Source organism: Suncus etruscus, chromosome 20 (assembly GCF_024139225.1).
Source record: "Suncus etruscus isolate mSunEtr1 chromosome 20, mSunEtr1.pri.cur, whole genome shotgun sequence".
NCBI lineage: Eukaryota > Metazoa > Chordata > Mammalia > Eulipotyphla > Soricidae > Suncus > Suncus etruscus.
In genome coordinates this window covers 32,629,652-32,657,384 of record NC_064867.1, presented here as the reverse complement: position 1 = coordinate 32,657,384, position 27,733 = coordinate 32,629,652, and the positions used below count along the sequence as shown (strand labels likewise).

Genomic DNA, 27,733 nt, shown 5'->3' with positions numbered 1-27,733 from the left:
GCTCAGGGGTTACTCCTGGCTCTATGCTCAGAAATCGTTCCTGGCAGGCTTGGGGGACCATATGGGATGCTGGGATTCGAACCACTGTCGTTCTGCATGCAAGGCAAATGCCTTACCTCCATGCTATCTCTCCAGGCCCTTTTGTTCAAGTTTTAAAAAATCCAGACACTCCCCCAAAACCGAAAAATAAATCCAGAAAGATAGAGAGTGTTTTCTATCACTCCAGGTAGGATCCCTAAGATCTTCCCCTTGGGCCATATTAATGCAGCCTGTGAGTTGGCACCATGGTCCCCATCACAGAGATGAGGAAATAGATACAGACGTTTGCCCAGTTACCCATTCTATTCTTTTGGCTTGAGACAGTTAATTATCAGCACACCAAGTAATAATATGCAACAGAATTCTGAATTCCATCATCTTATAATTTTGAAAAACTGCTCGAATAATGATATTAGGTTCACTGCCTACCCCTTAGCAGAAAGGATGAGTTTAAGGCTGGCTGCCATTTTATACAAGTTTCAAAGATATATTATATTTTGCTTGCCTTTTTTTTGGGGGGGGGGGTCACACTTATATGTGGTATCAGGGATTAAACCCAGGTTGGCTACATACAAGGCAAGTGCCTTACCCACTGTACTATTATCTCTCTGGTTCCATATGACAATTTTTTGTCTTGTTTTGTTTTTTAAATTCAATCACCAGCACCAAAAAAAAAAAAAAGTTATTGAGAGTTGAGTTTTGGTAATCGTTGTTTAATTCTCTTTGAAAAAAAAATAAACAAACGGAAAACCTCCAATTTCTCTCAAGGTTCACATAAATTTGCTTTGTACTGTTGATAGTTTAGAAAAGTTTATTATTTTACCTTCAAATCACATTTCATTATTACCAGTCATACACATTTTTAGGATTGTTCTCAAATCATTTATTTGAGGCAAGACTCAAACCATAATCCAGAATAATCAGTGTGTCTGAGGTATTCCCATTAAGAAAACATGATTAGGTTTTTAGTTGAACTGGTTAAAATCTTTGCACTTGTTAAGGGGGAGGTGGAGTTTCTGCTCCATGGAACTTTAAGAAGCAAAGTGCAAAGCAATGGATTTAAAAATAAGCCGTAAAACTTCAAAGTTTCAACACAGACTTAATTTTTCATGATTTTCCCAAAGCCAGTCATGATATTTATTTAACTTGTGGTCTTTAGGGTGTACCTGGAAGAAATACAAGATAGGAGACAGTTACATGAGTTAGAAAGTTTTTTTTTTTGTTGTTTTTGTTTTTTTGGGCCACACCCGGTGACGCTCAGGGGTTACTCCTGGCTATGCGCTCAGAAGTCGCTCCTGGCTTGGGGGACCATATGGGATGCCGGGGGATCGAACCGCGGTCCGTCCTAGGCCAGCGCAGGCAAGGCAGGCACCTTACCTCCAGCGCCACCGCCCAGCCCCTAGAAACAGTTTTTAAATTCCACTTTTTATTTTAATTTTTGGGGTTTTCATGGGGTCATATATTTTTTAAAACAATATCTTTACTTAAGCACCATGATTACAAACATGATTGTAGTTGTGTTTCAGTCATAAAAAGAACACCACCCACCCTTCACCAGTGCAACATTCCCATCTTCAATGCCCCCATAAAGTCATATCTAACAATGCTCAGGGACTATTCCTAACTTTGTAGTCAGGATTAACCCTGGCAGAATTTGGGGACTAGATAAAGTGCTGGGGATTAAACCCTGGTGAGTTACATGCAAGACCAACACATGACATCCTGTATTAGCCCTCCAGTCTCTGAATCAATCTTATATTTATTTTTATTTCATTTTATTTTATTGGGGGGGGGCTACACTCAGGTTGCTCAGAGTTTACTCCTGGCTCTATGCTCAGTTAACATTCCTGGTAGACATGGAGGATCATGTGGGATGCTGAGAATCTAATTTGGTCATCTACAAGCAAGGCAAGTGCCCTACCTGCTGTCCTATCTCTCTAGCTCCTTGAGCAACCTTTTATACATATGATGGGAGATCAATGATACATTATTACATACCTGGATACTATAATCCTCAACCCAACAGAATCCACAAATGGTTAAAATTACACCTTCCACTAATCAATCCTTTATTATTTACTATTTACTATTCTATACTATTATATATTCTATACTATTTATTATTTAAAAAAACTTTTTTGTTTTGTTTTTGGGTCACACCAGCAGCGCTCAGGGGTTACTCCTGACAGGGTCGGGGGACTATATGGGATGCCAGGATTTGAACCAGGGTCTGTTCTGTGTTGGTTAAGTGCAAAACAAACGCCTTACCATTGTGCTATCGCTCCAGCCCCAATGGGTCCCCTTTGAAGGCTGCACTGACTATGACAGGTTACTACTGCAGGTGAGAAGTAGAGGTCACACCAAAGAGTCACCACAGATTTGGGATTCTGTATCTCCCATCTCTCCCTCTATCCTTGTACCATTTGCTTTCCTTAAACTTACACAAAACTGGTTGTGACTAGCAGAAAGCATTTTAGCTCTATCAGTGGAGCTCTTCTGTCTCAGAGTCACAATATGTTTTGGCTGGGAGTGAGCGGTCCTTACCTGCTTCCACTCATTGACGCAGAAAATTCGGTAGGAGTCGTTGCCATATTTGCCAATACCATGAAGCTCGATAGGATACCGCCATTGCTTTGTCAGATATTCATCTGTGAATGTAACAGACCACACAACAGGTTAGCCTTGAGAAAATTACTTTTTTTTCCATCAATGTGTGAGGAGATGGGGCTGAATCGAGGACAGCAAGAAGGCCTGGGAAGGGAGCCTGCCCAAGACCACCAGAAAAGATAGTTTTTTTTTCTCCTCTCTTCCTGCAGCCCAGTTGAAAAATCTGTCTCTTCCAAACCATTTATTTTTTATTTTTTGTTTTGTTTTTGGGTCACACCCGGAAGCACTCAGGGGTTACTCCTGGATCTATGCTCAGAAATTGCTCCTGGCAGGCTTGGGGGACCACATGGGATGCCGGGATTTGAATCACAGTCCTTTTGGTTTTTGGGTCACACCTGGCAGCGCTCAGGGGTTACTCCTGGCTCTATGCTCAGAAATCGCCCCTGACAGGCACAGGGGACCATATGGGATGCCGGGATTCGAACCACCGACCTTCTACATGAAAGGCAAATGCCTTACCTCCATGCTATCTCTCCAGCCCCACCACCGTCCTTTTGCATGCAAGGCAAACACCCTACCTCCATGCTATCTCTCCGGCCCTAAATTATTTTTTTTAAACTTTATTGATTGATTGGTTTCTGGGCCATGACCAGCGTTTCTCAGGGGTTACTCCTGGCTCTGCACTCAGAAATAACCCCTGGCATGTTGGGGGACCATATGGGATGCCAGGAATTGAACTGAGTGGGTCCCTCCCAGGTTGGCTGCATGGAAGGCAAAAGCTCACCACTGTGCTATCTCTCTGGGTCCTCTTCCAAACCATTTTGATTCTCTGTTGAGCTAGCCAGCCAGAGGTAATGTCCATAAGGTCAACTGGGCTGTCAGCTTCACTGACTAATTCCTTTCACTCAGAACACAGGGCACGACCCAGTGCTGGGCAAAGATTTATTGCCTGAATCAGTGGGAGACCGTGGTTTGGGGCATGGGGACTGCTTCTAAATGGCTTTGGCGTTGGAGTGCAGTGACTTCTGTTAATGTAGCAGCCACTGGCATTAAAGTTTAAGGTGTGGCTTTCTTAAATAGACACTCGTTTATGATTTTTTTCCCATTGTGTATGTGGAAAGATACCTGAGAATTTGATTATGGTTTTTGCTCGAAGATCGTAGAGACCAAGTGGTTTAAGAAGTTCTGACACTTCTCTCCAGTCCGCGGTTCTTGCTACCTCAGCTGAAGGATATTTTTCCAGAAACTCCCAAAGAACAGGGATTGCCATTTTCCCTGGGAAGAAAAGAGAGCAAAGTGATTAAAAGCTCCTAGACACGCGGGCCCGGAGAGATAGCACAGTGGCGTTTGCCTTGCAAGCAGCCGATCCAGGACCAAAGGTGGTTGGTTCGAATCCCGGTGTCCCATATGGTCCCCCGTGCCTGCCAGGAGTTATTTCTGAGTAGACAGCCAGGAGTAACCCCTGAGCACTGCTGGGTGTGACCCAAAAACCAAAAAAAAAAAAAAAAAAAGCTCCTAGACAGACTGGTGATTTTAGATTCAGGTTATTCCCTTAGCTGTCAATCTCATGGAGGGCTGCTATTTTTCATTTTTGTTGTTTTTTTTCTTTTGGTCTTTGGGCCACACCCTGTGGCACTCAGGGGTTACTCCTGGCACTGTGCTCTGAAATCACTCCTGGCAGACTTGGGCGACCATATGGGATGTTGGGATTGAAATTACCATCTGTCCTGGATCGGTGGCTTGCAAGGCAAATGCCCTACCATTATGTTATCTCTCCGGCCCCTGTTGTTGTTGTTTTATTTTTTTTAGGGGCCACACCTGGCAATGCTTAGGGGTTACTCCTGGTTTTATACTCCAGAATTATTCCTTTTGGTATTTGGGGGACTATATTGGATGCTGGGTATTGAATGTGGGTTGGCTGCATGCAAGGCAAATGCCTTCTTTGCTGAACTATAACTCCCGTCTGACCCTTCCTAGGGTTGTATGTTTGTTTTTGGTTTTTGGGTCACACCCTGCAGTGCTCAGGGGTTACTCCTGGCTCTAGGCTCAGAAATCACCCCTGGCAGGCACAGGGGACCATATGGGTTGCCAGGATTCAAACCACCGTATTTCTGCATGAAAGGCAAACACCTTACCTCCATGCTCTCTCTCCGGTCCCAACCCTTCCTAGTTTTAAGCCATATTTAAGAAGTCATTACCTGAACCAATGATCACCTTAAGAATGGAAATACGGGCCCGGAGAGATAGCACAGCGGCGTTTGCCTTGCAAGCAGCCAATCCAGGACCAAAGGTGGTTGGTTTGAATCCCGGTGTCCCATATGGTCCCCCATGCCTGCCAGGAGCTATTTCTGAGCAGACAGCCAGGAGTAACTCCTGAGCATCGCTGGGTGTGGCCCAAAAACCAAAAAAAAAAAAAAAAAAAAAAGAATGGAAATACAGGGCTGGAATGATGGCGCAGTGGTAGGGCATTTGCCTTGCACATGGCTAATCTGAGATGGACCGTGATTCGACCGCCTGGCATTCCATATGGTCCCCCAAGCCAGGAGTGATTTCTGAGTGCACAGCCAGGAGTAACCCCTGAGTGTCCCAGGAGTAATCCCTGAGTGTCACCGGGTATGGCCTAATAATAATAATAATAATAATAATAATAATAATAATAATAATAAAGTAATGCAAATACCAACATCATGGACAGGAGACATAGAGTACTTGCCTTGCACAGGCCAACCCAGTTTGATCCCTATTCCACATAAGGTCCCTGATCCCTACCAGTAGTGATCCCTGAATGCAGAGTCAGGAGTTGCAGCCTCCCAGGAACCCCAGTCTCCAACAAGGAGTAAGCCCTGATTACATACAGTTAGGTGTGGCCCCTAAACCATTAACCTATTTAGATAACAGTTCAAAATATGTGAAAATTTGGCCTTGTAGAATACTTATCTCTAAGCATTCAGATAACAGCCTAACAGCCTAGAGAACATAGGCATCCAAGCAATTCAAGAAAGCCTTGAATGAAAAAGCAATACTTCCATATAGAACATGGGAGAAATGATCAGAAATGTTAAGAAACTGATTCTCAGGTCTGGGGCAATAGTACAGTGGTAGGGCATTTGCCATCCACAGGGCCGACATGGGATGGACTCGAGTTCAATTCCTATCATCCCACATGGTCCCCCAAGCCTGTCAGGAGAAATTTCTGAGCACTGTAGGGTGTGAGCCCAATATGTAAACAAACAAACAAAAAACAAAACAACAACAACAACAAAAAACTGATTTTCTAACCTGAACATAGCAAATAAATGAATGCTAGGAGGGGAAGGCCTAATTTAGGTCAGACTGCAATCCAGGCCTCCACATCAACCCTGTGCTCTTTCTTCTCATCATACCTTCTCTCCCAAGACAAAGACAGACACGATCCACACACCTGAGGTCCGATTGAGAAATATAGTCGCAATTAGGAGCTTCCACGGATCATGAAATAGTGTTTCTTGGACGAGGTTAAAAGGTGATCGAGGAGGCGTCCACTTCTTGAACGCTTTGCGTCGAGGGGGGCTAAGAGCTAAACACACACACATTTCATCAGAGCTCAACATGGGAAATAGATTTCAAATCTAAATTTCTGATTGGAAAAGGAATACCTTCTTTGGTGTATTTGCTGGAAAAATACAGGCTTGTTTTTCTTTTTTCTATCTGTGTCCGGGGAACCACATCCTCTGAAAATGAAGAGTGAATATAATTTAGAGTCTTGGGTTTTGTCCAGAAGTTCTCCAACTTATTTGACCTACTGCTCCCTTTCAGAAACAAAATCCAAGTTCCCCTTATTATCTATCATCTATCTATCTATCTATCTATCTATCTATCTATCTATCTATCTATCTATCTATCTATCTATCTGTCTGTCTATCATCTATCTATCTATCTATCTATCTATCTATCTATCTATCTATCTATCTATCTATCTATCTATCTATCTAAGCCACATCCAGTGGCACTCAAGGGTAACTCCTGGTTTTGCGCTCAGAAATCACTCCTGGAAGGCTCAGGGACCATATGGGATGCCTGGAATTAAACCTGGGTCAGCTACATGCAAGGCAAATGCCCTACCATTGAACTATCTCTCAGGCCCCTGAGTTTCCCTTATTTAAGCACATCAATAGAAAGCAACAACTAATTGCTTCTGAGGTTACTGCCTGCCCCATCATTCCAGTATTTCTGAGGTGGGGAGAAATATCACCCACTTTAGGAGACACTAGGATAATGTAAGAAATATTCAGAGGTTGGGGCCAGAGTAATAGTACAGAGATTAAGGTGCTTGCCTTGCATGCAGACAACTGGGGTTCGATCCCTGGTATCCCATATGGTACCCTGAGCACCACCAGCAGTGTCTCCTGAATGCAGAACTAGGAATAACCCCTGAGCACTACTAGATGGAACTCAAAACCCCACCCGAAATAATTCAGGGGTACAAATAACAACAACTATATAATAATTTATAAAGATTATATAAAATATAAATTATATTACTATACAAAGTATTATTATGTACTAAGTATGCTACAAAAATTAATATATATTTTTCTATACACATATATTTTTCAGAGTTGGGTCAAAATCAGGTTTTGTGTAAAGCAAGACATACATAATAGCATTGAGTCATATCACTGGCCTTAAAGATGAAGTAATTTGGGGGCCAGCGTGATAGTACAGTACGTAAGGTGCTTGCCTTTTACATGGCTGACTTGGCATCCGTTAAGGTCCCCTGAGTCTGCCAGGATTGATTCCTGATGTAGAGCTAGGAGTGATTTCTGAGCACAGAGGCAGGAATAATACCTGAGCACTTGTAGGTATGGCTCAAAAGCCTAAATAATAAATAAAATGTAACTGAGATTATATCATAAAGATAGTTCCATGTCATTGTTTTTTTTTTCTCCATGCCACAGATCAAACCTAGGACCTCACACATATAAGGCAAGTGTTCTACTACTAGTGACGTATCAACCCAAGGTCATTTTTTGAACTGAAACAAGCAATAGTTCATATATGATACCAATTTAAAAAACAATGAGGTTGGGGCCCAGAGAGATAGTACAGCGGCATTTGCCTTGCAAGCAGCCGATCCAGGACCAAGGTGGTTGGTTCGAATCCCGGTGTCCCATATGGTCCCCTGTGCCTGCCAGGAGCTATTTCTGAGCAGATAGCCAGGAGTAACCCCTGAGCATCGCCGGGTGTGGCCCAAAAAAACAAAACAAAACAAACAAACAAAAAAAACAATGAGGTTACAATGATTAGATTGGAATAAATGATCTAGTGATTAACTTTTCTTTTCTTAAATTTTCTCTATGTTCCAAATCTTTTGCAGTGACTTCTTTTAAAATTACAAAAATAAAAGAAGGGTATTTTGAATAAAAACAAAACAGAAATTGCAGAAACCTATTGGGAAGCCATTAATTTGTCAGACAATTTGGCCAGATTATCAGGCTTCCCAGTTTTCTAAAACCATCAATCACATTGACCCTTGCCAGGCCCTTATATCTGCATAGCAGCTCGTAACATTCTATATTCCCATAACATGAAGTAATCTTCTCACTTCTCATTTTATTTATAGAGCCCAGAACCTCACACATGCACAGCATGTGCTCTACCGCTGAGTGGTAACGCTCCCAGGTACTTTATAAAACTTACTTTCCTCTTTTTTGAACTACACCTGGCATTTTGGGCACACCTGCTGGTGTTCAGGGGACCATGCAGTACTAGGGAAGACATGTAAAACATGGAGCTATTTCCCCAGCTCTATAACATTCTGGTTGGTTTTTTGTTTATGTTTTGTTTTTGCCACACCTGACAGTGCTCAGGGCTTACTCCAGGCTCTGCACTCAGAGATCATTCCTGGCAGGCTCGGGGAAACATATGAGATGCCAGAGATAAAACTCCAGTCAGCTGTGTGTAAGGCAAGCATCCTATCCATTGTGCTATTGCTCTGGACCCACCAAATATATTCTTTTTATTTATTTATTTATTTATTTATTTATTTATTTATTTATTTTGGTTTTTGGGTCACACCTGGCAGTGCTCAGGGATTACTCCTGGGTCTACACTCAGAAATTGCTCCTGGCAGGCTCGGAGAACCATATGGGATGCAGGAATTTGAACCATCGTCCTTCTGCATGAAAGACAAACACCTTACCTCCATGCTATCTCTCTAGCCCGCCAACTACAATATTCTTGATGTGAAAACAAGACCAGTGAAGGTTATCACTTCCATTTTACAGAGGAAGAAACTAAGGCTTAAACATTAAGCAAACATCTCAGAAGGAGAGCAATACTGGGGCCAGAAAGATAGTACAGTGAGTAGAAAGCTGGCCTTTGCACAAGGCTAATCTGGGTTCAACCCCTGGCACCACATATGGTCCCCAGTTTCCACCAAGAGTGATCCAAGTGCAGAGCCAGGAGTAAGCCCGGGGCATGACCTGTTATGGCCCTCCCACCAAAATAAATCAAAGTAAACTGCTTTCATTATTTGACCATTTTCCTGTAAGTTCCTCCGTACAAATTATTACTAATAGATACAGCTCAGTTTACATGGCAATTCTAATCGTGCAATGGAAGAGTCATTACTATTCTATTGGACATCTATTAACCTACTGCATCTATTTTATGGCCTATTTTATGTATAAGAATGGGATCCTAATATTATAGATGCAAAAGGATGTTTTTAATATTTAATATGCTATTATCCTAGCAATAAATCTACATCAGCACAGAGTTAGGAGTAAGTCCTGAGCACCACCACACTACACCTGGGTGTAGCCCAAAAATCAAACCCTCCCTGCCAAAAAAAGAAAACACTTGAAAAATTCCTATGCTATCCTAGGCATCTGATAGTGCCTTCTGTTAAAGGGAAATAAATTTCAGGCACAGAAAAAAACATAGAATCATGCATGGAGCTAAGAGTAAAAATCAAGTCCAGGGATCAGAGAGATAGCACTTGTATGTAGAATGTTTGCCTTACATATGATTGATTTGGGTTTGATCTGCGGCATCTTTTGTGTTTCCCCAAATACTTCCAGGCATGATCCCTGAGTGCAGAGACAGTGAGTATCTCTAGGTATGGACCAAAGCACTTGATTTCACCCCCCCAAAAAATCCGAGTCTAAACCATACTCCAGATTGGTTCAGACTATCTCCCCACAGAACTTAAGTAAAACGACTTTTCTTCTTTAAAGGAGTTATTCATTATACTGTAATGGCATAATGAATAACTAATATTCGGCTGCTCAAAAGGTCTTCTTTTTAATCTCTTATTCACTGAGGTATTATAAAAGCAAAACTGCTAAGCTATGAACTCTGCATTAAGAGCATAATTACAAATAATAGATGAACTATGTGATTTCAGTTTTGCATTATTTAGCTCTCCAAAGTATTGCAAGGGCCAATTACATTATGATAGCAGAGGACTCTGATGAATTCAAAAATAAATGGAAAGTCACAGGTTGAGTGTGAAAGAAGACACCATATTTGGCAGGGGGTTGGGGACCACACCTGGAGGGGCTCTGCTCAGCATCTGCTCTGACTCAAGGATAACTCCTTTGGAGCTCAGAGGACCATATGGGTTGCTGGAGTTCAAACCTGTTTGGCCACCAGTGGATCCCCCTCTCTGCCAGTAGAAATGACTTGGAGGTCACAAAGATCAGCCGGATCTAATATTTGACCCAATTCCTTCTATTCTCACAATCTAAAAGGTATATAGTTGCTGTCCAACACCAAATACCTTTAACTATTTTGACAGAAGATTCTTTCTTAGTTTGCGAGCAGCTGTCATCCATTTCAGAACCAGGTTTTAAACAGTCAATATGCAAATCCTCCTTCCTTCCCCCAACGTCTACTTTCATTCTTATTTCCTTTGATTCTAATAAGGTATTCTCACACTTCTCAGTTCCTTCTTGTCCTCTGGCTGGATCTAAATTGCTTATGATGTCAGAAGTTATTTGGTCAGGTAGAAAATTCGGTCCTGCACTCAATGATGTTGCCTTTTTAACTCTCCTTTTTGCACTGGTCACTGAGAGGATTGGCTTGTTGGCTCTGGTGTCAGATACGTGGCAAGTTCGATCAGGGTGACTTTCTGGGAAAACAAGCCCACTTTGCACATTTGTGTTATTATTCCCAGGTGCTCTTTCTCTTTTACTTTGAACAGACTCTGAAACATTCTTCCTGCACCGAGTCACCCTTCCTTTAGCCTTTCTAACCTTTCCAGAAACAACATCAGGCATACTTTCATTTTCTCCTACAAGCAAATCAGCAGAAGAAGCACAGTGGGACAGTTTTTTGCTTTTCTGCAATTCCAAACTACCACTTGGCAGAAAAAATTCATCTTTTTTCCCGCTGCTTTGGGTTCTGAGGCTCCAGTTTGAATTATTCCTTTCGTTTTCCAATTGGGGTGTCGGAACCTCCTGGTAGTCTTCACATCTGGGCTTGCGGCTCCTCTTGGAAAAGGCAGTAAAATCAAAATCTTCTTTGGTAAGAGAGGTCTCTCCCACTTTGAGAAGATAATCAGCGAGTGAACGTTTGGATCTGAACTTCAATCCCTGTGGGCTAGAAAATGATATTAAAGAGAACTTATTGCTAGTAAAGTGACTTTTAAAAAAGAATGAGACCACATTTCAGATTGCTAGCTAATACTTTCCACACATTGCCCAAGTTGCTGCCATTTAAAATAAAAATTAATGATAAAAATAGTACGTTAAAAATACAGTCTATGGGGTCAGAGTGATAGTACTGCAGGTAGGGCACTTGTCTTACAAGTGGCTGATCTGGGTTTGATCCTCAGAATCAGTATGGTTCCTTGACCCCACAAGGAGTAATTTCTGAACATAGAGCAAGGAGAAACCCTGAGCATCACTGAATGTAGCCCAATAAAACAAACCAATCAAGCATACAAAATAATAGAGTCTGATCTGATCCTATAGAATATTTTTACAAATATAACCTAAGAGCATTCACACTATAAACCATTCACAATAGCAACACAGTATGCACTCGCCCCCAAATCATAACCTGTTATAACTCATCAGTGACATAGAAGAGAATCCATTCTGATTTTATAGTAAAAAGAGAAAGTCAGGATTTCTTTTCTACTTTTCAGCTACCTTCCTATCTCCCTTTTTTGTTGTTGTTGAAGCAAGACAGGTTTTTTTTTTTTTTGTTTTGTTTTTGGGTCACACCCAGCGGTGCTCAGGGGTTCCTCCTGGCTGTCTGCTCAGAAATAGCTCCTGGCAGGCACGGGGGACCATATGGGACACCGGGATTCGAACCAACCACCTTTGGTCCTGGATCGGCTGCTTGCAAGGCAAACACCGCTGTGATATCTCTCCGGGCCCGCAAGACAGTTTTTATTTAATAAAACTAACTTAGAAAGATGTGGGGCCGGCGAGGTGGCGCTAGAGGTAAGGTGTCTGCCTTGCAAGCGCTAGCCAAGGATCAGGACCGAGGTTAGATCCCCCAGTGTCCCATATGGTCCCCCCAAGCCAGGGGCAATTTCTGAGCGCTTAGCCAGAAGTAACCCCTGAGCATCAAACGGGTGTGAAAAAAAAAAAAAAAGAAAGATGTGAGGAGAAAGAAAGAGAGGGAAAACTATTATAAGAGAAAACATGGCCTTCTTTAGAGTGGAAAAAGCAAGCAAAGAGATAGACAAACAAGTGAAATATGTGTTCAAGGGAGAACACAAGCTTGAAGCAAGCCCCAAACAACTTTTGTGAGAAGTCCTACCTTTTAGACAGAAATTATTTGCTTATATTTACTTTACAGTCTCACCTTCTCACCTGATAAAATACACATCATATCTTCCAGCTGTTTTCCCAGATAACCTTTGCTTCACCACTCTTTCCCATCCAGAGGGAACAGGTTTAGGGGGTTCTATTTCTGCAGTTCCACCAAGCAGGCCAGGAGCAACAAGTGCCTGCTGAAGAGGACCACATTCACTACTGTTCTCCATCACCCTTTGTTTCTCAGTTGCTCCCCTTCTTTCTGATTCCACATCTTCTTCACTGGAAGACAAATTACAAGTGATTAAAAAAATTCTTTTTTTCCACTCGAGCTTACCTGGGGAGGGAAAATATGGATGGGAAGGGTCCCTGAAACCTTGGTGGAGGGAAGAAGGGATTCTGGGTGGTGTTGGAATAATACATGCATTGTAATTGACAGTAGTGAACATCATGACACCTTCATAAAGAAAAAGAAACAGGGCCCGGAGAGATAGCACAGCAGCGTTTGCCTTGCAAGCGGCCAATCCAGGACCAAAGGTGGTTGGTTCGAATCCCGGTGTCCCATATGGTCCCCCGTGCCTGCCAGGAGCTATTTCTGAGCAGACAGCCAGGAGTAACCCCTGAGCACCGCCGGGTGTGGCCCCAAAACCAAAAAAAAAAAAAAAAAAAAAAAAAAAAAAAAGAAAAAGAAATAATGGGCTGGATTGGTGGCACAAGTAGTAGGGTGTTTGCCTTGCACACGCTAACCTAGGACGGATCGTGGTTGGATTCCCTGGTATCCCATATGGTCCCCTGAGCCAGGAGAAAAAAGAAATAAGTAAAATTTCATTTGTCTGTGAAAGAAGGAAGTGCATAGATTATTCCAAGGGAGAGATTAAATAAGATCAGTATGGAGTCGTCTTACTCTTCGGGAATATATTTTTACTTTCCAAAAGTTTCCTGATCTTAGCTGAATAAAAAGCTCAAGCTACCTGCTACATACATTGTCTGCTAATTACCATCATGAGAATATTTTATTTAAAGATTTCTGTTGCTACTTGGAATCAAGAGGACTTAAAGGAATGAATGAAACAGCCTCCTCTTCCCCAAATAAAACATGTATAATTTTAGATATGAGTTCATTTTTCCCCCCAGGAAGGTCTCACTTTCATTATATACTTTAAACCTCCGAAAGGTAAATGTTTTCTGACATAGAATTTTCAGATCTCTTTCATTTTTGATTTCCTGATAACCATGTGAGGTAGAAGGTAAGATAAGGAGTATCCCCCATTTTATTGATAAAATTGAGTGAAAGGAAGATTAAGTTATTTGCAGTCATACTTTACCAACCGTTTTATTATTGAAAAAGCTCCTGTGTGTATCCTACTTACTAGTCAAGTATTTTGGAAGTTGGTTGGGCCAATAGAGATCTTAATATTATTTCTTTGGGATTTTGCTTCTTGAGGAACATTAAATAAGTAGTGACTAGATTTGGAATTGAGATATTTTAATTTCAGAGATCTGGGCAGTTCTTAAGAAATATAATTTACAGTTTGGAGTTAAGGAAACATAAACCTTTTTTCTTTTAATAGCACAAACTGTTGAAGTCTACAGACAGAAATGCCAGCTCTCTTTATCCAGCTGTATATCCAAGAACAAATCAGTTCAACTCTCAAAGCTTCATTTTGCCAAATGTTTAAAAATAGGTCATTCTTAGAGTTAAATCTTGGGGGAAAAAAGTAAATGTAAATTATTTTGATCCATACACACACACACACACACACACACACACACACACACACACACACACACACACACACACACACTTACTCAACAAATGACATTTCTAGGGCGCTGACATTTCTTTGGCTGCTTTCAGATGACATCTTCCTAGGACAATTCCAACTCAAGCAGACTTCTTTTTGCACCCCAGAATCTCCCTGATCCTCCCAGCTTCCAGATAGATCAGGAAAGAAAGTGGGGAGTACCCTTAGTTGCCTCCCTGGAAGAATTCTCTACTGATGGATGCTGTGGGCCTCCAGATCTCCATCAACAGAATAGGTCAAAAAGGCTCAATCCCTCTGCCATAGGTAACAGAACTGAGACCCGAAAGGGAACAGAACTTGCCTAAGATCGTAAGGCCGATCAGATGCTTGGCGATCACTGGAGGAGGCAGCGGCGACAGTGTGGCAGCCCCCTAGGTTAGGGCTCTCCATCCCAGTGGCACCCTGTAAGAGTGCTCCAGCTGCAGCAGCAAGTGCCCTACTTTGGAGGTCTGAGGCTCAGGTCTTGTAGTGGAGTAAAAAAAAAAAAAAAAAAAAAAAAGGCTCAGTTTACTGTGCTAGGTTGAACCCCAAATTTGCAAGACTGTAAACAAAATTCAGACTTCCTTTTTAGGGGGTGTTTACACCGGGCAGCCTGGCTCAGAGGTTATACTCCTGGTTTTACGCTCAGAAATCGCTCCTGCCAGGCTCGAGGGAATCATATGAGCTGCCGGGATTCGAACCACCGTCCTTCTGCATGCAAGGCAAACGCCCTAGCTCCATGCTATCTCTCTAGCCCCAAGAGTTAGATTTCTTAGCACGTCAATTTCAGGCTCAGTAGTTTTTCCCACAATGCACCTGACCAATTTCAGGTAGAGGCAACTTCGCGTTTCAACCAATCGCGTGCACCCCTGTGCGCAGCCGCAGTTCGGGTTTCAGGACGCTTGAGAGCTGGGCGACCTTCTCTTCTTTGACATGCGCAGTAGAAGGTCTTTAGGATGCGCGCGCATGCTCTAATGGGAACGGGCTCTGCCGGGCATACGCAGTGGAGACGGTCACACTGCGCATGTGCGTTGCCCTGGGTAGCAAGGTAGCCCAAGTTGGAGCCCAGAGGTGGGACCGGAAGTGGAGGGGAAGCCGCCATGAGGGCCGTGTTGACATGGAGAGATAAAGTGGAGCAGTGGTGAGGACCCTGGCGGGTCGGGAGGAGCGGGTGGCTGAGTCTGGGAGGTTATGGCTGGAGCTTGGGTGGAGATCCCAATGGTTGCCATGGCCCTAGCCTGGCCTGGTCTAGCAGTGATGTTGCATCCTCAACTCCCAGCCACTTGCATGCAATGGCTTTCCCACTCTCACCCAATGGGGTTGCCAATGGGGAAACTGAGGCTTGGAGAAGGGGTGATGGGAGGTCCCTTATGCGATGGAGTGGCTTGTCAAGGTGATCTCCAGTGGTGATCACAGTCTTGGCCCTGTCTTCCCAATCTGCCACATCCTACCCACCCCCTTGATGCCCAGTGCTTCCAAAATAGAGACTCTCCCTTTTCCTGGACGTTGCCTTGGAAATCGTGTCTCTTCTTTCCACTCCATTGTGACTTTTCATCCAAGGATCTTTCTAATTCCGTAGGTGACAACCCACATGCAGCACTTGAGGTTCAATGTTGGAGCTGACAAGGTATAGGGAGAAGAAATCAAGGCAGTCAATGATCCAATGATTAGCCCAGGCGCCTTAGAAAGTGGAAGATTCTCCTGCCTCCTGCCTCCAGCATGGAACTGGAGGAGCCTGGGCTATATAGTTTAGCTTTGGAGGATTCTTGCCTTGCATGCAGCTGACCCGGATTCAAACCCCTGTACCACACATGCATGGTTTCCCCCAACCACTGCCAGGAGTGATGCCTGAACTCAGAGCTCCGAGTAAGCCCTATGCATTGCTGGGGGTGGCATTACCATGTGTTGCCCCCCAAAAAACAAAAAAACAAACAACTCCCCCACAATCTCTGTTTAATCCCAGAGGCCAAACATGACCCCTAATCACTGCTAAAAGTGACCTGTAAGCAGAACCAAGAGTAAGCTCTTGGATATGAATAAAAATAAAAAAATAAAATTGGAGATTTAGTGCATCAGGACTTAGTCTGTACTCAAGATGAAGAGCAACAAAGCTTGACTCTCCTGGATTTAAAGCCCCATTTCATCTCTCTCTCTCTCTCTCTCTCTCTCTCTCTCTCTCTCTCTCTCTCTCTCTCTCTCTCTCTCTCCTCTCTCTCTCCTCTCTCTCTCCTCTCTCTCTCCTCTCTCTCTCTCTGTCTCTGTCTCTGTCTCTCTCTGTCTCTCTCTGTCTCTCTCTCTCTCTCTCTCTCTCTCTCTCTCTCCTCCCCCTCTCTCCTTTTCCTCCTCTCCCCCCTCCCCGCTCAGAAGTCGCTCCTGGCAGGCTCAGGGGGGCCATATGGGATGCCTGGAATCAAACGCAGGTCTGTCCTGGGTTGGCTGTGTGCAAGGCAAATGCCTTACTGCTGTGCTATCTCTCTTGCCACTGGGAGCTTACTCTTTATTTTCCTCACCCGTGGGAGCTTACTCTTGATTCTGCTTACAGGTCACTTTCAACACTGATTGGGCCTTTGGGATTGAACAGAGTTTGGTTCACATGCAAGGCCTTACTTAGCCCTTGTACTATTTCTCCAGTCCTCAGTTTACTATCTCATAGTTACACTATGTCTATGAACCTATGAACCTAGGGGGAAAAGGATTTTTGGAGCAAGAAGTTGGAATAGGAACTTATTTCTTCCACTCCCTAAATCAGTCTGGTATATATCTAGGAATAGTGCACCCCAAAATATCCATCACACAGTGGTACACTTTAAAATACTTCGTGGAAAGTTTTCAGCCTGACTTAGAAGGTCTCTTCGGTTTTGTTTACACTACTGGGTAAGGATACTTGTTCTTGCTGTTTTTCCTTTAATATCTCTACATCCATTTTCAGTGTTCACCTCACATTGAAATCCCAAATGCCCTTTAAGGCTTTAAGGATGCCTTCAGAGTTGCTAGCTATCTCTTTTGTACTTTGCACTAGTAATAGCCAACAGTAAGTGTTGGCACTCGTTGAGAATGTTATACCTTTTCGCTCATTGTCAATCTATAGCAGCCCTAATTGCCTCTATTTTACATGCAGGGCATTGAAGCACAGAGAGGGTAAATAATTGCACTGGTCGCATGGTATCTAACCTTTATGCCTAGGTCTTCTTCACTCCACAGCCAATGCTCTTGACTTGTGCATTTCCTTCCTCATGACTGAGGCAGCAAACTTGAATACAGGAGACAGATGGGCCACGTAAAGGGGACACAGAAAATGTTTATTTGCATTTGATTTCTCTTTCTTTCTTTCTTTCTTTCTTTCTTTCTTTCTTTCTTTCTTTCTTTCTTTCTTTCTTTCTTTCTTTCTTTCTTTCTTTCTTTCTTTCTTTCTTTCTTTCTTTCTTTCTTTCTTTCTTCTTTCCTTCCTTCTATCCTTCCTTCCTTCATTTTCTCCTTCCTTCCTTCCTCCCTCCCTTTTTCCCTCCTTCCCTCCCTCCCTCCCTCCCTTCTGGCAAAAACTGTTTCTCTCTCTCTCCTCTCTCCCCCACCCCGTCTCTCTATCTCTAACTTTTAAGTTCACACAGTACAAGGCCCTTATACAACTGCCAAGCGCATGTTAGGTGTCACTGTCAGAGTAACAGAGTGATGGTGAGCCTAGCCAGTTGCAGAGCTCATGCAATTCCTAGATTCCTATAAGGGGCAGCTGCTACTCACTTCCTGCCAATTACCCCCATGTCGGAATTTGGCCTGGTGTTCTGATCTTCCTACTTTCACCAGAAGCTTGGAATCTGGATTTTTAATATGAAGTGTTTTAATTTCAGAATGTTGGCGCCTAATCTCAAAATATAAAATCAAACACCATGTGTTTTGATTTTATTGGCCAAACCAAACATTTGCTGGCCAAGTACAGACTGCTTTGCACCCAGTTTTTAACCCATGGCACAGAATTTTGCTCATTCTTCTCTTGTGCTTCGTAGAATCTGTCTAGTGTATGAGTTATTTTTGAATCTGTTTATCCTCGAGTTTTTCAACCCCTTAAAAACTCTGTTTCTGGACCGGAGCGATAGTGCAGCACTTAGGATGTTTTCCTTGCACGTGGCTGATCCGGGATGGACCTCATTTCGATCCCTGGCATCCCATATGATCCCCTAAGACAGGAGTGATTTCGTTTTTGTTTGTTTTGGGGTCACACCTGGCAGCGCTCAGAGGTTACTCCTGGCTCTACACTCAGAAATCGCTCCTGGCAGGCTCGATGGGACCCTATGGGATGCCAGGATTCGAACCACCATCCTTCTGCATGCAAGGCAAATGCCCTACCTCCATGCTATGTTTCCGGCCCTAGCCAAAAGCGATTTCTGAGTGCATAGCCAGGAGTAACCCCGAGTGTCACCGGGTGTGGCCCAAAAATAAACAAACAAATCCCTCTATTTCTTACTTTCTTTTTTTTTTTTTTTTTTTTTTTTGTTTTTGGGCCACACCCGTTTGACGCTCAGGGGTTACTCCTGGCTATGTGCTCAGAAATCGCCCCTGGCTTCGGGGGGACCATATGGGACGCCGGGGGATCGAACCGCGGTCCTTCCTTGGCTAGCGCTTGCAAGGCAGACACCTTACCTCCAGCGCCACCTACCCGGCCCCTATTTCTTACTTTCTAATTATTGCAGAGTTTAATAAAACCAGTGATTGTTATGATCTATATGTGTATTCATGAATTAATGAATAAGTTAATGAATGATGAATAAAGATTAGTTATTTGGTTGTTGGCCCATTAAAAGTTTGAAATAGCTTATTAGAACAGGGACCAGGCTGGAGAGATAGTCCAGAGGTTAAAGTGTTTATCTTGCACGTGGCCAATCCTGGTTTAGTCCCTAGCATAGCATATTGTTTCCCAAACACTGCCAGGAGAGAATCCTGAATCCTGACTGCAGAGCTAGGAATAAGCCTTGAGCAGTATAGGCAAAATTCAAAAAACAAACAAGTAAATAAGAAGACTTCTGGAGTGATAGCATAGCAGGTAGGGTGTTTGCTTTGCCAGGAGTAATTTCTAAGTCCAGCGCCAGTTGTAACTCCTTAGTACCACCAGGTATGACCCCAAAATAAAAACAAAAGAAAATGACTATAATTAGGATCATAGAGGCTCGCTAAATGAGAGCTGCTTAAACTTTTCCACTTGTACCCCCTTTTCACTTGAGAATTTTGTTTTGTTTTGTCTTTGGATCATACCTGGCTATGCTCAGGGCTTACTTCCAGTTCTACATTCAGGAATAACTTCTGATGGGTTTTAGGAGACGATATACAGTGTTGGGGTTTGAACTCAGGTTCAAACGTGTAAGGCACAAGTAAGACAAGTGTCCTATTTGGTTCCTCAAGCTTTTTTTTTCAGGGTACATTCCCAGGTGATACCCAGAGTCCAAGGACTACTTCTGGCAATACTTAGCTAATTGAGGTGATGATTTGATGCTAGAACCCAAGTATGTAGTGTTGCTTAGATCTTACGGTAGCAGGGTCTATCAAGGTAACCCTAGAGATGGGGCCGGCAAGGTGGCGCTAGAGGTAAGGTGTCTGCCTTGCAAGCGCTAGCCAAGGAAAGGACCACGGTTTGATCCCCTGGTGTCCCATATGGTCCCTCCAAGCCAGGGGCAATTTCTGAGTGCTTAGCCAGGAGTAACCCCTGAGCATCAAACGGGTGTGGCCCGAAAAACCAAAAAAAAAAAAAAAAAAAAAAAAAGGTCACCCTAGAGATGCTTGGTGGCTTCCAGGGTCACCTCTGCTGATGCTGATGCTTTGAAGGCCTCCTGGACTGTATCTGTTATGCCTATGGGGCATATGCTTGTGTGCTTGTGCTGGATATTGAACTTGGGTTAGGCGCATAATCACTGAACTATCTTTTGCCCCCAAACAAAATTTGAGTATATTTTGTGATTCCCCCATTTAACCCTATCCACATTCAGTTACATGATCTCATGTGGAGTTGCCATTTATAGATTAAGAAGCTAGACTAGTCTAGACCATCGGTCCTAATGGCAAAACTAAAAATTATGAAAAATAGAGCTTGAGAAATAAATTCCAGATGTCTGAAAGTAGTCTTCCACCACTGAACCTGCTTGTCCCCAATTGCCATTTTGCATCAACTCTAAACTTTATTGATCAATAGAAGGCTCTCAAGTCCTGCTATTATAATCAACTGCTTCTCTGCTCCTCAAAAATCTAGGTGATTCTAAAAGCCATCCTTATCAAATTGAGCATTTTTAGCTGGGTGATTCTGGAACCCAAGCCATATTAATATTTAAGTTTATGCTCTGTTCATTTTTTTTTTTTTTTTGGTGGGGGTCACACTCAGTAGTGCTCAGGGGTTACCCAAAGCTTTGATCTCAGGAATCACCCCAGGCAAGTTCATGGGACCATGTGGGAAACTGGGGTCAACCATGTCCAAGGCAAGTACTTACCTGCTGTACTCTCCTGCCCCTCTGTTCAGTCATTAGTTGTAGCTAAAAGTTTCATTTTCCTACCCAAAGCCCTTTGCCAAATTCCCTTTTATTCATCTCTGAACCCTCCCTGAAAGATACCCTGCCAGGTTTATTTAAACCACAATTTCCTTTTTGGTGCTTATTATGGATCTTCCTTATTCCAGGCAGGTCAGTGAATTCCCTAACCTTCCATTATGATAAGTTATATTGAGTTATATTCCGTTATAATGAGTTATATAACCTTCCGTTATAATGAGTATTCATTTTATATATAAATATTCATTATTATATATAATATTCATTTTATATGAGTATATATATATATATATTTAGCTGGGGAGTGTTTATATGTGTTACCCTATTTAAACATTGCCAATATATGAAGTTGGAATTGTAGACTCATTTGCCAGTGAAGAAAGCAAGACTTGCCTGACAAGTCTTACTTGGGAGCGATGCAAGGTTGGCAAAAGCCAGGCATATTGTTTGTAGTGTAGGCAGTTAGGTGAGAGTGCTCACCAGCCTGGGATCTCTACAGAAGGGGCTGGAGGGCCAGCTCTGGTTTTAGGGTCTAGGGTCTTTCTCATTCTGAGTTTCTATGATTCAGCAATGTAATTAATGTTCAAGGGGTTCAAATTTGTTGATTTGCTGCATCTATTCATTATAAGACAAGGAATGTACCATTCTTGTGGATCCATAATTATAAAAAAAAAAAATCACTGCCCTCAAGTTGTGTATGACTGTTGTTGACTGAAATAGTCTTCACTGTCAAAGTGAATTCAGAATTTAAAAGACATGTTAAAGAGGTTATTCCAAACCATATTGAGAACTCGTGTGAGGAACAGTCAACAGATTTTTTTTGGGTAACTCACCCTTCTTCATAGGCCTGGTCTTAGATGTAGGCAAATTACTTTCACAAAAAGAATAGTCCTTAGAGAAGACAGCTAGTTAATTTCTAACATCATCAATTACCCAAAAGATTTTTGTATCTAGCATTTTTAGAGATAAAAGAGAAGCATTCTTCATATCTTTCAATCAGTGCCTTGATCTCACAGTCACTTTAGTCAAAGCCATCTGTGTTTGGGAGGAGGGCAGGACTTTAGGTTGTTTGAATTCTTATCCTGAAATGATTCCCCAGTAGCTGAGACTGCCCAGTCAAGCCATTATCTCATGCTTTTCCCACAACTTGTAAATAGAACAGAAGTAGACTTTTTTTTAGAAGTTATCTTTGCTTTCACCACAGGGTTCTTCAAAGCAAACCAAAACCATTGTCTTGCTTGCTTCAGCCTCTAGGAGGCCTGTCAGGGTCCAGGAGACATATTCCAGCAGAGCAAAATGCAGTCATTTCTCTTTCTTTCCCCCCCCCCTTTTTTTTTTATCTTGAAGAGTGTTTACTGTATAAATGACAAGAGTGTATTTAGGCCTAGTCTTTCATGCCCCATTGCTGGTAGCCCCCCACCCAATATCTGTCCTTGCCTCTGAACACCTAATGAGAGATACAGCCTCTTTCTGGAAGCCCCACTCACCCAGCCTGTTCTTGCCTTGTGGCCACTGATCCACCTATCTATTGCTCCCCACCTCTGGAAACCTAAGGGGACCATCCCTCTATAGGTGAGATGTACCACCTTTGCGTAGAAAACCCACCAACTCACTTATTCAATTCTATGGCTACCCATCACCCACCTGTCTCTTCTTATCTCCAAACCCTGATAGAAATTATATATGTGATTTACATCTGTCTGGCTGAGAAGAAAGTAATATTCAATTGAATCACTCAGAGAACTCTGTCTGGAAGGGTGTTGAATTATAAAATTTTACCCCTACTTGGCAATAGACAGAATGGGAAACTGCTTAGAAATGCACCAAACTTTATAACTGAAGGTAATAACCTAGAAGACCTAACCAATACTATATAACCTCTCACAACAGTACTTTAGAGACTAGAGAAATAGAAATGCCAGTAGGATGCTTGCCTTGCACGCAGCAGACCTGGGATTGATTTCCAGCATCCCATATAATTCTGAGTCCCAACAGTAGGAATCCCTGAGCACAGAACCAGGAGTAAGCCCTAAGCACTTTTGGTTATAAAAACAAACCAACTAGAAAAGGACCTTAGGGATATACTGCTGAGAATGCTTAGTGAGCTCAAAGAAAGAATGGTACAGGGACAAGAGAACATCAGTTCAGAAGTAAGAAAATTATAATCAGAATTGAAAGAAACAAAGGATTAAGTAGGGAAAATTAAAAAATAAAAAATAGGGGCCAGAGCAATAGCACAGCAGGTAGAGAATTTGCCTTGCATGTGGCCAGCACAAATTGGATCTCCACCATTCCATATGTCCCCCCTCCCCGAGCCTGCCAGGAGTAGTTTCTGAGCACAGAGCCAGGAGTAATCCCTGAACACTGCTGGGTGTGGCCCTCAAACAAACAAAAAAACACAAAACACAAAACCTTCAGTAAGAGTAGCTGAGGATAAAATCTGTGACCTACAAGAGGCAATACAGGAAACCTCTAATAAAATATTGAAGATGGAAAAGTCTAAAAATGAATGAACAACTAGAGAACTATATGATGAGATTAAGAGGAACAATATAAGACTTATTTGAGTCCCAAGAGAACAGGAAGCAGTACTCAGGAAATAACTAGACTAAGAAATAAAATGAGATGTTCCCAGAGTTAAGAAGTTCAGACATCGGGCCCGGAGAGATAGCACAGTGGCGTTTGCCTTGCAAGCAGCCGATCCAGGACCAAAGGTGGTTGGTTCGAATCCCGGTGTCCCATATGGTTCCCCGTGCCTTTCAGGAGCTATTTCTGAGCAGACAGCCAGGAGTAACCCCTGAGCATCGCCGGGTGTGGCCCAAAAACCAAAAAAAAAAAAAAAAAAAAAAAAAAAAGTTCAGACATCCATATTCAGGAAGCCTAGTAAAAATGGACGCTAGTAAAAATACTCTGATACAAATCATAAGAATCATACAATCATACAAATCATAATGCCAAAATCATACAAATCATAAGAATCATGCAATCATACAAATCATAATGCCAAAGATAGATGTTGAATATTGAAAGCAGCAAGTTCATAGGAGGAAATTACATACAAAGGAGTTTCCTTGAGATTCACATTAACTCTATCAACTGAGATGTTATGGGCTAGGAAAACATGGGGGATATAATTAAAATGCTCAATGATACGAACACCTCACCAAGAATATTCTACCCAATAGCTAGACTATTATTCAGATTCCTTCCTCCCTTCCTTCCTTCCTTCCTTCCTTCCTTCCTTCCTTCCTTCCTTCCTTCCTTCCTTCCTTCCTTCCTTTCTTCCTCCCTCCCTCCCTCCCTCCCTCCCTCCCTCCCTTCCTTCCTTCCTTCCTCCCTCCCTCCTTCCTTCTTTCCCTCCCTCCCTTCCCTCCCTCCCTCCTTCCTCCCTCCCTCCTTCCTTCCTTCCCTCCCTCCCTTCCTCCCTTCCTCCTTCCTTCCCTTCCTCCCTCCCTCCTTCCTTCCCTCCCTCCCTCCCTCCTTCCTTCCTTCCCTCCCTCCCTTCGTCCCTTCCTCCTTCCTTCCCTTCCTCCCTCCCTCCTTCCTTCCTTCCCTCCCTCCCTCCCTTCCTCCTTCCCTCCCTCCCTTCCTCCTTCCTTCACTCCTCCCTCCTTTTCTTCCCTCCCTTCTTCCTTCCCTCCCTCCCTCCTTCCTTCCCTCCCTCTCTCCCTCCTTCCCTCTCCCTCCCTCCTTCCCTCCCTCCTTCCCTTCCTTCCTTCCTTCCTTCCTTCCTTCCTTCCTTCCTTCCTTCCTTCCTTCCTTCCTTCCTTCCTTCCTTCCTTCCTTTCCAAATATTGTGGTACTTGAGTAAGGACAGATTTTCAGACCATAGTCATTAAAGTGGATTAAAGACCTCCATATCAGACCTGAAACTATATATTATATGGGGAAAACATGGGTAGAGTACATTATGATACTGAATCTAGAAGTTTCTCAGTGATCAAGTACCATTGGCCAAACAAAAATAGAAAAGTGGAACTGCATCGAATTAAGATGTTTTTACACTGAAAAACAATGATAAGAAGAAAAAGATATCCCACAGAGGAGAAATGATATTTGCCTACCACTCCTTATTAAAGATATATAAAGCATTTGTTAGAACTTTACAACAAAAGAAAACAAAAACTCCACCACCACCACCAACCACCATCACCAAAACAAAAATAAAAATAAAAAATAAAAACCAACTCCATCAAAACTGGGTTGTTGGGGAGAGAGGAACAGAAACATCCTCAAAGAAGAAATACAGATGACTAAAAAGTACATGAAAATATGTTCCACATCATTTATCAGAGAAATGCAAATCAAAACAAGCATCTCACACCAGTGAGACTGACGCACATCACAATGTAAACAATCAGTGCTGTTGTGGATGTAGGGGAAAATTCATTCTCATTCACTGAATTTTTGGAAAAGTTGATTGTTTCAGTCCTTTTGGAAAATAATATGGATGCTTCCTAAAACTAAGAATTGAACTTTCATATGATCTAAGAATTCTTTTTTTTGAGGGGGGGAGTCACACCCATCAGCACTCAGGGGTTACTCCTGGCTCTACGCTCAGAAATGGTTCCTGGCAGGCTTGGGGGACCACATAGGATGCTGGGATTTGAACCACCATTCTTTGCATGCAAGGCAAACGCCCTACCTCTATGTTATCTCTCCGGCCCCTAAAGAAAGTTTTTAAGGTCAGTGGAGTAATACTCAGAAATCTTTCATAATGAATGCATTGGGGGCAGGAGAGATAGCATGGAAGTAGGGCATTTGCCTTGCATGCAGAAGGACGGTGGTTCAAATCCTGGCATCCCATATGGTCCCCAGAGCCTGCCAGGGATGATTTCTGAGCGTAGAGCCAGGATGAATCCCTGAGCACTGCCGGATGTGACCCAATAACCAAAAACCGAAAAAGAAGAAGAATGCATTGAGTTAGGTGAGATTTTTTGTGATTATCATTGAGGCATGGAAGTGATTATTACTTTGTCTACCTTGACATATGAAAATAAAAATTGGAAAGCAGGTTCCCAAGCACAGTGAATGTTAAGAATGGGCTTCAGAACCAGATTGCCTGGGTTTGAGTTCTGGCACCTCTACTCAGTGGCAGTCTGTTGGATGTACATTATATTATTTCTCTGTGCTATAGTTTCCTGATGACAGCCTGCTGTGAGGATTGCATCAATATGTTGTAAGATGATACCCAGCTATCAACTGCAAACAAGGGTGTTTTCCCAACATTCTCCTTCCTTAAATCTCTTCCTTTGATATGTAAAACCCACTGGATAGGTACTTTTGTCTTATTCTCAACCTCTTCCCTCCTGGTGGTTGGGTATTGATATAATAATAATAATAATAAAAAAAGTGAGTTTTGGCTCATGAGGAAGAAGTCATGAGAAGTCACTGTAAAAAGCCACTGACTTCCTGACTTTCCTGACTGAGTTTGTGTTTTATTTTTTTGCTGTTACCCAACTTCTTCAGCCCGTCCACCTAAGGGGTTAGAAACCTGGCATGTAGGGTGATATCACAACCTGTGGATTTTTATTTTAAAGTATGTAAATGATTACTGTGCTGAGCATATACAATAAATGTACTTAGCAGTGGCTTCTGTGATTAAAGGGAGCAGAGTGAAAGGCAGGGTAGCTAATCTTGTTAGATGCAGTACTTAACCTTGACTATGGTGTCCTGGTTACGTGATCAAATCATAATTCCTCCCTCCAGTTTTCAGGTGAGGGGGGGCTCGATTGGTACATTGGCAGTGCTTGGTGTGGTATTTGTGCTGGATGGATGGCTGACAAGAGATTAGGTGCCTTGGTGTCTTGTTAAGTCCTGCAGTCTGGTGCGGTACAGTCTGACATGTTCTTTCTTATTAGATTCTCAGAATTAATGAGCAGCTCTGCCCGGGGCATTCAAGAACCTTTGTAATAGAGCTGTTTCTGGTCTGCTTTTCCAGCCTTATCTATCTCCTTCTGCTGCCATACACACAATCAAATGTTTTGGTCAGATTTGATTATGTCTACCCCCCACTGCCCTAGCTTGCACTGTTTTCTCTGTATGAAATACAACATCTACTCCCTCCCATGCTCCCATGTCTTAAAGGTCCTGCCTTTTTTTTTTTTTTTTTTCTCTTATTTTCTTTCTTTTGTATTTTGGGCCACACCAGCAGTGCTCAGTGCTTATTCCTTGCAGTCTCAGAAAACCATATAGGGTGCTGAAGATTAGAAAACCTGGGTTGCTGTTATGTAAGGCAAACCAGTTGTACTCCAGCCTTCATCCAGAGTTTGTTTTTGTTTTTGTTTTGGAGGGGAGAGAGTGTTTTGTTTTGTTTTGTTTTTGTGCCACACCCCTCAGTGTGCAAGGGTTATTTCTGGCTCTGCCTACACTCTGGAATGACTCGTGGCAATGCTCGAGTGACCATATAGACCATATAGGATGCTGGGGAATTGAATCTGGGTTGGCCATGTAGAAGGCAAGTACTCTACACACTATCCTATTGCTTGAGCCCCAAAAGTTTTCTTTATGAGTATTTTACCTCCCTCCCTTCATCATTATTCTGTGATGATCAGGAGTCGCACATTCCTGTCGTTGGTGTCTACATAGACAGTTGTAGACACCTTTAGCTATGCTCACACACACCTGCTTTATTGAAGCTGAGATCAGGAGTGACCCTGGGGAGTCACAGACATCAGATCTGCCAGGGCTGTGCTCAGTGCATGTGGGGCACTTGGTGGTGAATTCTCAACTTAAAGTTGGAACTACAGGGCCCTCAACCACTGAGTTATCCCCATCCAGTCCCAGGAAGCTCTCTCTGACCCTCCCTAAATAAGGACTTATTTATTATTTAAGGACTTATAAAAAAACTTCCTCCTTGGAATGTTTTGACGTATCTCCAAAAGCCTGGTCTTTGTATCTCATATAATTTTAAGTGACTACCATTGTATATACTACAAAGAAAACAAAAACAAAATACTACCAGTTAAACTAGTGACTTCCATTGAAAGGTTCACCCTCAACCCTAAGAGATACGAAACTGTGACAA

The 27,733-nt window shown here is 42.7% G+C and overlaps 2 protein-coding genes across 3 annotated transcripts in view; one reads left to right on the top strand and one right to left on the bottom strand.

Moving 5' to 3' along the window:
* Window positions 1-1,046: 1,046 nt before the first annotated feature.
* On the bottom strand, window positions 1,047-12,668 carry MBD4 (methyl-CpG binding domain 4, DNA glycosylase). The gene is made up of 7 exons (XM_049766285.1): window positions 12,459-12,668; window positions 10,412-11,232; window positions 6,282-6,356; window positions 6,068-6,202; window positions 3,772-3,921; window positions 2,584-2,687; window positions 1,047-1,205 (listed from the first exon to the last, which is right to left on the bottom strand). The coding sequence occupies exons 1-7, from the start codon at window positions 12,629-12,631 to the stop codon at window positions 1,128-1,130; spliced, it is 1,536 nt and encodes a 511-aa protein (XP_049622242.1). The 5' UTR covers window positions 12,632-12,668; the 3' UTR covers window positions 1,047-1,127.
* A 2,555-nt stretch (window positions 12,669-15,223) lies between these two features.
* Window positions 15,224-27,733, top strand: part of IFT122 (intraflagellar transport 122) — a 70,777-nt gene continuing 58,267 nt past the window's right edge. For both annotated transcript variants that reach the window (XM_049766255.1, XM_049766256.1), the window contains exon 1: window positions 15,224-15,326. In XM_049766255.1, the coding sequence (XP_049622212.1) occupies window positions 15,286-15,326 (41 nt within the window). In that variant the 5' untranslated portion in view covers window positions 15,224-15,285. The remainder of the gene's footprint in view (window positions 15,327-27,733) is intronic.

Coding starts and splice junctions, on each gene's coding strand:
- MBD4 (XM_049766285.1), bottom strand. CDS start 12,631: ATGGAGAACAGTAGTGAATGTGGTCCTCTTCAGCAGGCACTTGTTGCT. Junction 11,233..12,458: donor TATGATGTGTATTTTATCAG/GTGAGAAGGTGA, acceptor ATCATTTTCTAG/CCCACAGGGATTGAAGTTCA. Junction 6,203..6,281: donor CAGCAAATACACCAAAGAAG/GTATTCCTTTTC, acceptor GTGTGTGTTTAG/CTCTTAGCCCCCCTCGACGC.